Consider the following 9,570-nt stretch of genomic DNA (forward strand, 5'->3'; position numbering starts at 1 on the left):
AAGACTGTTGTTGTTTTTGTTTAGGTCTGGTGGAGCACGAGGAGGAACCAGAGGAACCAGAGGAACCTGAGGAACCTGAGGAACCAGAGGAACCTGAGGAACCAGATTTCTGTCCACAGATTATCTGCCTTTACTACCTACTGCAGCTTTAATGCAAATAGTATGACTTTACTTTGTTAAATAACAAACATAAAAACATATTTATTTAAAAATATATGAATTAGAATAGAAAAAATCATATTAAAGAGTAAAGGTTAACACAAATGTGGCTGTGGCTCAGAGGCAGAGCGGGTCGTCCACTACTCGGAAGGTTTTTGGTTCGATCCCCGGCTCCTGGTGCCACATGTCGAAGTATCCCTGAGCAAGATACTGAACCCCACATTGCTCCCGATGCCATGTATCGTTGTGTGAATGTGTATGAATGAGTTAGTTTCTGTTCGATGGACTTCACTGAGTGAATGTGTGTGAAAGGGTGAATGTGGCTGTAGTGTAAAAGCGCTTTGAGTGGTCGGAAGACTAGAAAGGAAACTATACAAGGTCCATTTACCAGTTACAAATGTAAGAAAATATTTTATTATATATGAGAACAAAGTAGTATATGTATATATTTTGTATACTAGATATATATATAATACATATAAGTCACAATACATAAAAAGAAAGTATAGAGTACCAAGGATTCAGATCTATTGATGACATAGCATCAGCTAACTCCTGCACATGTACATTGAAGTGTAAACTACAATGTTGATTAATGTCCATTGTCTCTGGTAAATAAATACAAAAAAGAGATCTTTACGTAAAAGTAGTAATAGGAACTGTAAAAATACTTGATTATAAGTAAAAGTCAATGCAAAAGTAAATAATATAAATGTATGAATCAAAACTAAAATCATTCATTAGGTAGAATGGCCCCATTTACTGCGTTATAATATTATATATTTATTAATATGAGTGCATTAACTTGGAAGCAGCATTGTAAAGTTATAGCTGATGAATACTGAGCTTTATAATGTATAAACTGTTAATAATTAATAATAATTCAGCCGTACGAGGTTTCCACGTGACACAGCAATATTTAATACTGAAATAAAAACAGTTGGAAGTTTAACCACAGATAACATGTTTACATTTGCAAAAAGAGAGAAAACAAAAACTATATAAAATCATTTATTAGAAAAGGAAAAAGGTGATGAGATTCTCTGCGTTGCCATGGTGATGTCAGTGTTTGCAGGGAGATCCAGGTAGACCCGTCAGTCATTGTGTCCCATTATACCTGCTGTGGTACCGCTCACACACACACACACACACACACACACACACACACACACACACACACACACACACACACACACACACACCACACACACATACACACACACACACACACACACACACACAGGCAGTACACACAGGTTGAGCACTCACAGAGAGACCTTCTCACCCTGAGTGTTACCTCTCAGGTGGTCCTGCCTGAAAGACCGATTAGGGCTGGAAAATCCCACCAATACCTTTTTTTTTTTTTTCAGAGCAGGCTGATCAATCAGTCGATCAATCAGTCGATCATCCTCAAACCGCCGGCTGCACACTGATGGATCAGAATCGACCGTTTAAAGCATCAGTCAGGTGTTAATGAAACAAACTCAGAGTTCAGAGTCAAACCAACACAGATATAGAGAAGTACTGAAGTCCGGAGGTTTGTTGGGAGACTTTAGGGCAGGAGACTCTGAAACTGTCTTGGGGCTGCTGCTGGTGTTATAATCTCACAGGAGGACAACTTCAATGTCAAATATTTCCTTTACAAACATACTGAGCTTTCTGTTTTATGTGAGCTCACTGAAGGAAACAGAGCTGCAACCATCAGCTGATTAAATCAATCTGCAGATCTCTGTGGGCCGATTAAATAATGCTCCAATGTAAGACAGCCCTCAAACTGCCCTCAAACTGTCCTCAAACTGCCCTCAAACTGTCCTCAAACTGCCCTCAAACTGTCCTCAAACTGCCCCCAAAACTGCCCTCAAACTGTCCCTTAACAGCCCTCAAACTGTCCTCAAACAGCCCTCAAACTGCCCCCAAAACTGCCCTCAAACTGTCCCTTAACAGCCCTCAAACTGTCCTCAAACAGCCCTCAAACTGCCCCCAAAACTGCCCTCAAACTGTCCCTCTAACAGCCCTCAAACTGTCCTCAAACTGTCCCCAAACGGTCCTCAAACGGTCCTCAAACTGTCCTCAAACTGCCCTGGAGAGAGTCACTTTTCCTATTTAGGTATAAAGATAAAAAAAAAGACTTCAGTTAATTAATAATCAAAGGTTGGAACCACACATTACAACCAATCCCAGTCTTTCCTTGTTGTTCCTACTTTACATTTTTTAATAAACATACTCTGTTCCTCCTTTAGCTGACGACCCCCTACAACCCACCCAAAGGACCCCTGTTGGTCCCCAGACCGCAGTTTTACCTGAAAGCCACTGAACTATTAATTCATAAATCCTAAAAATAAGTTGAAATAAAGTATTGAACTGGGATTACTGCAGCTTTTATTGGTGATGTACTTTTGTTGGGGACTATTTTCAGCGGCGGATGAATCCACACTTGGTGCCGTATTCGTGGCAGCAGTGTGTGTTCATTGATCTGTGAGGAAGATCACAGTGTTGGTTTGAGCCTGAACACCAGATCTGTTGATCTGAATCCACTGCAGAAGATCAGCAACTGTTTAAAGTGGTCAGCAGAAACAGTTGACCGACTGTAATCTGATGCTCTTGTGAGCTTCAGCTCCAGCTGCTCTCACGTCTCTAAATAACCTCCTGAACAGAGTTTTCTTTCCTCAGGAACAGTTGGGGGGAGACACTGATTACTCTTCACTGTGTTTTGGCATGAAAATGATTCCACTGACAGAAGATTAGCCCTATGAGTTACTTATTTTAATCCTCAGTCGAGTCCTCGTGTTCACTGCGCAAATTAAAAATATACTAAAGCAGAGAAAATATCCACATGAAGTTCTCCTCACACAGTGCGTCCAGGTTCATTAACTGCAGCGTGCAGCTAGCCGGCTAACAGTGCTAACAGTCAGTTAACAGCAGATGAAGCCAGTCAGACACATACAGAAACATTTGGTTTACTGGTGCTGTAGAAATCCCTGCTTTGAATGAAACCTGTGAGCCTGTTGAGGGACTCTGGAGCCGGCCGGCGAGCGTTCACAGAGAGAAACTGAAACGTCCTGAATGCTTTTTAAATGTTCAGAACCCGTCCGATTACCACTCAGGTGACGGTAACAGAAGCAGGTGTTCCAGCTGTGAGTTTAACGGATCACTTCCACCTTCAGCACTGCAACACGTCTTCAATCTGTGACCTTCAGGAGAGTTCACACAATATTCATTATTGTCATTTATTTTGTGTATTCAGGTGTTTGTTGACTGTCGATGAGACCAAGTTGCATACATTTCCCAGAAGGCTTTTAACAACCTTTTAACAACCTTTTAACAACCTTTTAACAACCTTTTAACAACCTCCAGTGGGACAGTTGGTCATCCTGAACGTCACAGACTTCAGATTGAACAGTGCTGAAGGGTTTCAGGAGATAAAACTAAACGAGGTGATCGTACATTCCCTGCAGGAACGTCAGCCAGCGCAGCCACAAACATCCACGTACCGCGCAGATCCAGATCCAGATCCAGATCCAGATCCAGATCTAGATCCAGATCCAGATCCAGATCCAGAGGACAGGAAGTAAAACCCGGAGGAGCTCTGCACTCACACGCTGTTGCATACTGTGATTTTACAATTGTGGAGAAGGAGCGCCGGGCGAACCAGGTGGAGGAGACCAAGCGCACCCGCACACCGCAGCAGGGGTGCGTTACATTCCTATGACAGTGCTGCTCAGAGGGGAAGTGCAATCAGACGGCACCAGTGCTTTCATTCAGAGACAGAAAAACAGGAAGTAGCCAAGTGCAAGCCCCGCCTCCAGTGACCTTTGTGTCCTCAAACCAGCCAATCAGAGTGAAGCACTTCAGTACGTGCAGCTAAACCGTTAGTTAAACTTCTCCAGTCTTTATCATTACAGGATTTTCAGTTTCAAGAAATACTTTAAAATCAGTTTCTATCCATTAAGACGAGAGATATTGGTTATATAGTTTACTCAATAGTAACTGTCATCACTGCCAGAGCAGATTGGGATTATTGAGGTTACATATGATTCACTCATTTCAGACTCAGTTAAAGATAGCCAGCTGTAGTTTCATTAAAATCAATGGAAGAGAAGTTTCTGTTGTCGGCTTTAAAATCAAAGTGACTGTTTAAAAACCTTCTTTTTATTTGTGTCACAGTTATTATTATAAACTGTGACACAGACAATATGGTGGTAACACTAACTGACAATTAGTCACAAAAATTACATTTATTTCTTATTACTGTCCAAATAGTGACATTAACAGTAATATATATGCTTTATAGCGTTAGCATGTAGAAAGAAGCCTCATGGCCTTTAAGTTTGTTCTCAGCGAGCTAACGTTTGCTAACGAGCTCACTAATCAAATTACAATCAGTAACAAAGATTGATGGTGAATTAAAACAGCTGATGAATAAATGTTTGATTGATCAGGAAGCTTCACAAGATGTACAGCTGTGCTAGCATTGTTAGTTAGCATACAGTAGTTAACTAGTCAGTTCTAATTAACTAACATTGGCTTATTATTAATAAAACATATTTATAACCACTTTCTTTTCATTGGGTAGTGAATTAACAAGGTTAACTGTTTAACTGGTAATAAACTGGATGCTACATAACTTATGACATAAGTAAAACAGCTTTTTACAGCAGGAATATAAAATGCTGACTAATAAATTCTTTGGCTGAGTCATGATTAAGTTGATCTATTATTTGGCTTGTTGATGTCACAGCTGTTCTGGAGATGTGATTGGCTGGTTTGGTGACGGAGCAGATTGTGTGTCACCTGATGGAGTTTTATCTCCAGGCTGCACAAAGAGAGAGAGAGAGAGAGAGAGAGAGAGAGAGAGAGAGAGAGAGAGAGAGAGAGAGAGAGAGAGAGAGAGAGAGAGAGAGAGAGAGAGAGAGACAGAGAGAGAGAGAGAGAGAGAGAGAGACAGAGAGAGAGAGAGAGAGAGAGAGAGAGAGAGAGAGAGAGAGAGAGAGAGAGAGATTGTAGAGAACAGTAGCTGCTTCAGTTCAGTCCCGGTGTGTCCGACTGGGTCCAGGTCGTAGTCCGGCCCCGGCAGACTTCCGTCTTGGATCCAGGATCGTTTCCTGGCTGTTGCTCGGTAACCAGCTCTAAGTGGGTAGGGACTGAGTTTTGAAGAGGAGGAGGAGAAGAAGAAGAGGAGGAGGAGGGGGGGGGTGTCATCCAGGTGTGTGGGGGAGGGGCGGGGCCCTCTGATTGGTTAAACAGGTGGAGCGGGGGCGGGTCTTTGAGGCACCAAAGGCTGTGATGCAGCAGAAGGTTTCGGTTTTCTACGAGAGACATAAAAAAAAGTTCACTTTAATTTCTACAATATATTATTAATTATTATTAATTATTATTAATTTATTATTATTATTATTATTATTATTATTATTATATATCTCCTTTTTATGTTTATATTTCTACAACTACGACGTACAACATGTTATTTAAACACACTGGATACTTCGAGTTAACTTCGAGGTCCAGTTAGCTTCAACTTCTTTTCTGGGACTTTAAACAACATCTCACAGCCTTCATCATCCGATGGCGACTCCTGAGGAAGACTGTGAGACGCAGCCGAGATCTCCAGAAAAAAAAAGCTAAATAAACGACGTTGAGTCGTCAGTGAAATGTAGAGCGGTGTCCTTACAGAGGAGGAGGAGGAGGCCTCAGAGCGTAGGAGGGAGCCGTCCTGCTGGTCTCCACCACCTGATCACACACACACACACACACACACACACACACACACACACACACACACACACACACACACACACACACACACACACACACACACACACACACACACACACACACACACACACACACACACACACACACACAGAGGAACTCATCAGTTTTATTCTAACTATTCAATTGTCTGTTATATTTTCAGGTATATATCTTTGATCTTTTAACCATCTTCAGAATGGTTAAAAAAATAGATGAAGCATATCTTAAGTACAGGAGAGGAGGAAGTTGACCACGGCTTGCTCAACTGTGATTGGAGCACAGAGAACAAAGGGGCGGGGCTTATAACAGGTGTAGTATATAAAGTAATTACCACCTTTACTATAATGTCCCTGAAGAAGAAGATCTGAGGACTTCTTCTTCCTCTGAATGTAAAAACAACTCTTTTAATAATAAAGAATATTTTAGTAGTAGTATTTTACCTCCTGTGGCGGCAGTAGCTGAGCGTGGTGCTTCAATGGAGAGAGAGAGGAAGATGTGAGGTTAGTAACACACACACAGAGACACACACACAGAGACACACACACAGACACACACACAGACACACACACACACACACACACACACACACACACACACACACACACACACACACACACAGACACACACACAGAGACACACACACACAGACACAGACACACACACACACAGACACACACACACACACACACACACACACACACACACACACACAGAGAGACACACACACACACACACAGACACACACAGACACACACACAGACACACACAGACACACACACACTAATGTGATAATCAATCGCCAATCAACTTAATCAGCTAATCAACTAAACAGCAATTTAACGTCCTGAGTCAAAGAACCGACTGCAGATTGAGATTGATAATCTATTAATAATGGATCAATAGAATCATTGATTGATTGGTGAATTGACTAACCAGCTAATAAAACAATTAACTAATTAAACTACAATCTAATTATATTATTGAGAACTAATGAACTGATCATTATCAGACTAAGAGCTAACGTATTGATCTGAACCTGTGGCTTACCGGGAGCACAGTGACATCATCATCATCATCATCATCACCGGGCTCCTGATCAGCAGGGTCATAGGTCACACAGGTTTATTACCGTTAACATGTTTACTGTGTCACGGCTCCATCACATGCTAACATACGTTTATATTTGTCTCTTTTATCTTTTAATCATCTTCGAATGTGTTCGAGTTGCTCGACTGTGATTGGAGCACAGAGCCAAAAGGGGGCGGGGCTTCAGAAGGGTGAATGAAGGGGAGGCAGGTGAATATATTGTGTCTGTTTGAAGACTTGTTGCTATGGTGACGGATTAAGACTGTTACTGACTGTTGGATGAGGACAGGAGGAAACAATGAATGTTTTAGTTTCAGTGGTTCAGTTCAGTCGTACATCCTGTCGGTGAACTCACCCCGTCTCTGACGATGTTGTTGGCGTTGCCCCGGGCAACAGATGGAGGCTGCGCTCTGGGAGGCGGCGCTCTGCTGGGATTGGCCGGAGCTGCTCCGTCAGCCCTGAAAACAGGAAGTGACAAGGGCTCAGTGACTTCATACGCTCATTTATTCTATATCTGTTTTGGTTTTTATTGCCTTTATGTACGGTGGCTGACGAGGACAAACACACTGCAACTTCAGAAAACATCAACGGGACACTAAGAGGGTACGATGGCGAGAATAAGGATGGACGTTGGTCTTTAAGTGTCTATAACACTACTGTCTGATCCCTGAGGGTCATTGAATGCAGCACAGAGAACAGATCCCTCAGGGTCACTGAATGCAGCACAGAGAACAGATCCCTCAGGGTCATTGAATGCAGCACAGGGAACAGATCCCTCAGGGTCACTGAATGCAGCACAGGGAACAGATCCCTCAGGGTCATTGAATGCAGCACAGGGAACAGATCCCTCAGGGTCACTGAATGCAGCACAGGGAACAGATCCCTCAGGGTCATTGAATGCAGCACAGTTGTCAGGGTCATTGAATGCAGCACAGTTGTCAGGGTGAACTGATTATTAATAGACAAAGAAACAGCTGAGTCGTCTGTCAGCTGCTGAAACCTTCAGGAAGTGGAAGCAGGACGATACACCTCCTGTGTGTGTGTGTGTGTGTGTGTGTGTGTGTGTGTGTGTGTGTGTGTGTGTGTGTGTGTGTGTGTGTGTGTGTGTGTGTCACCTCTTCCTGCGGCTCAGCCCGATTCGTCGCAGCAGCTCGTTCCTGCGCAGGAAAACAAACGCACCCAGAGCGAGCAGAGGAAGAACGATGAAGAAGAAGACCAACAGGCCGTCTCTGAGGGACGTGTCTTTATCTGCGGAGGACAGACGACAGGTGATTGTGGCGCCCCCTGTGGACGGGAGCGGTAGTGCTGCTACCGTCAATAATAACTGATAGTGTTAAAGGTGCAGGTACCGTTCCAGGTGGGTCCGCTGTCCACGCTGCCACCGTAACCTTTGACCTCACAGAAAGGTGCCGCCCAGCCGTCGTCACAGTGACAGTTCTTGTTACTGTTACACACCTGGCAGACAGACAGGCAGACAGACAGACGACAGACAGACAGGTTAGTGTGTGATGAACTGATACACAGACAGACAGACAGACGGACAGACGGACAGACGGACAGACGGACAGACAGACAGGTTAGTGTGTGATGAACTGATAGACAGACAGACGGATGGACAGACAGACAGGTTAGTGTGTGATGAACTGATACACAGACAGACAGACAGACGACAGACAGACAGACAGGTTAGTGTGTGATGAACTGATACACAGACAGACAGACAGACGACAGACAGACAGACAGACAGGTTAGTGTGTGATGAACTGATACACAGACAGACAGACGACAGACAGACAGGTTAGTGTGTGATGAACTGATACACAGACAGACAGACAGACAGACAGGCTGTCTCACCCCGTGTCCGTGACATTTCTTCTCCACGTCACAGTCGTAGTTCAGGATGTCAGCGCTGCGACACTCAAAGTTCATGCAGACCTGAACACCACAGAAGAAGAGAAGAGCGTCAACATCTTCTACTCCTCCTCTTCCTCCTCACCTTGCCTCCCCTCTTCCTCTCCTCCACATTTTCCCCTTTGTTTTAGTTTTTCTTGTTTCCTTTCCTTAATTTTCCTCTCATATTAATGTCTCCTCCTCTCCCCCTCTATCTTCCTCCTCCTCCTCCTCCTCCTCCTCCTCTTCCTCACCTTGTTGTCTCCACACTTGGTCCCTTCGTTCACCATTCCCGGATCGGGAACGTCTGATCCCAACATGAAGTCGACTCCGTAACATTTTCCTCCGGTGATCGGCGTGCTGATGATCGACGGTTCGATGCCGAAGGTCGTCTGAGCCTGAACGTTGGAGCACTGCAGCTTCCCGCACTGAGCGTTTCTATGGAGACGGAGAGACACATCACTTAGTCACATGATCAGGAAGTGAGTGAGTGTGTGTGTGTGTGCGTGTGTGTGTGTGTGTGTGTGTGTGTGTGTGTTACCTGCTCTCACACTTCTTGTAGCCGTAGTTATGGTAACCGCAGTTACCGAAGCGATCTCCTTTACTGTTGACGTCTTTAAAACAGAGTTCAGGAGCTGCCTTCGCCTCTGAGGAAGAGGAGGAGAGGAGGAGGAGGGGGAAGAG

General features: G+C 43.9%; 1 protein-coding gene and 1 long non-coding RNA gene across 8 annotated transcripts in view; one reads left to right on the plus strand and one right to left on the minus strand.

Moving 5' to 3' along the window:
• Window positions 1-9,570, plus strand: part of LOC127360092 (uncharacterized) — a 69,786-nt gene that overhangs the window by 46,958 nt on the left and 13,258 nt on the right. The window lies entirely within an intron of this gene.
• The window catches only part of adam9 (ADAM metallopeptidase domain 9), a 29,283-nt gene continuing 20,769 nt past the window's right edge, over window positions 1,057-9,570 (minus strand). The window contains exons 16-26 of one of the 6 annotated variants that reach the window (XR_007883175.1): window positions 9,428-9,533; window positions 9,141-9,324; window positions 8,851-8,931; window positions 8,346-8,451; window positions 8,112-8,244; window positions 7,352-7,454; window positions 6,958-7,002; window positions 6,351-6,380; window positions 5,828-5,886; window positions 2,225-5,465; window positions 1,057-2,011 (exon numbers count right to left, since the gene is read on the minus strand). Coding sequence is in view for 3 of the 6 variants with exons in the window: in XM_051394360.1 (XP_051250320.1) it covers window positions 5,396-5,465; window positions 5,828-5,886; window positions 6,351-6,380; window positions 6,958-7,002; window positions 7,352-7,454; window positions 8,112-8,244; window positions 8,346-8,451; window positions 8,851-8,931; window positions 9,141-9,324; window positions 9,428-9,533 (917 nt within the window). In the remaining 3 variants the exon portion in view is untranslated. Of the gene's footprint in view, window positions 5,466-5,827; window positions 5,887-6,350; window positions 6,381-6,957; window positions 7,003-7,351; window positions 7,455-8,111; window positions 8,245-8,345; window positions 8,452-8,850; window positions 8,932-9,140; window positions 9,325-9,427; window positions 9,534-9,570 lie in introns of all 6 variants that reach the window. The other 5 variants (XR_007883174.1, XR_007883173.1, XM_051394360.1 and 2 more) reach the window with 5 other exon arrangements.

Source organism: Dicentrarchus labrax, unplaced genomic scaffold (assembly GCF_905237075.1).
Source record: "Dicentrarchus labrax unplaced genomic scaffold, dlabrax2021, whole genome shotgun sequence".
NCBI classification, from domain to species: Eukaryota; Metazoa; Chordata; class Actinopteri; family Moronidae; genus Dicentrarchus; species Dicentrarchus labrax.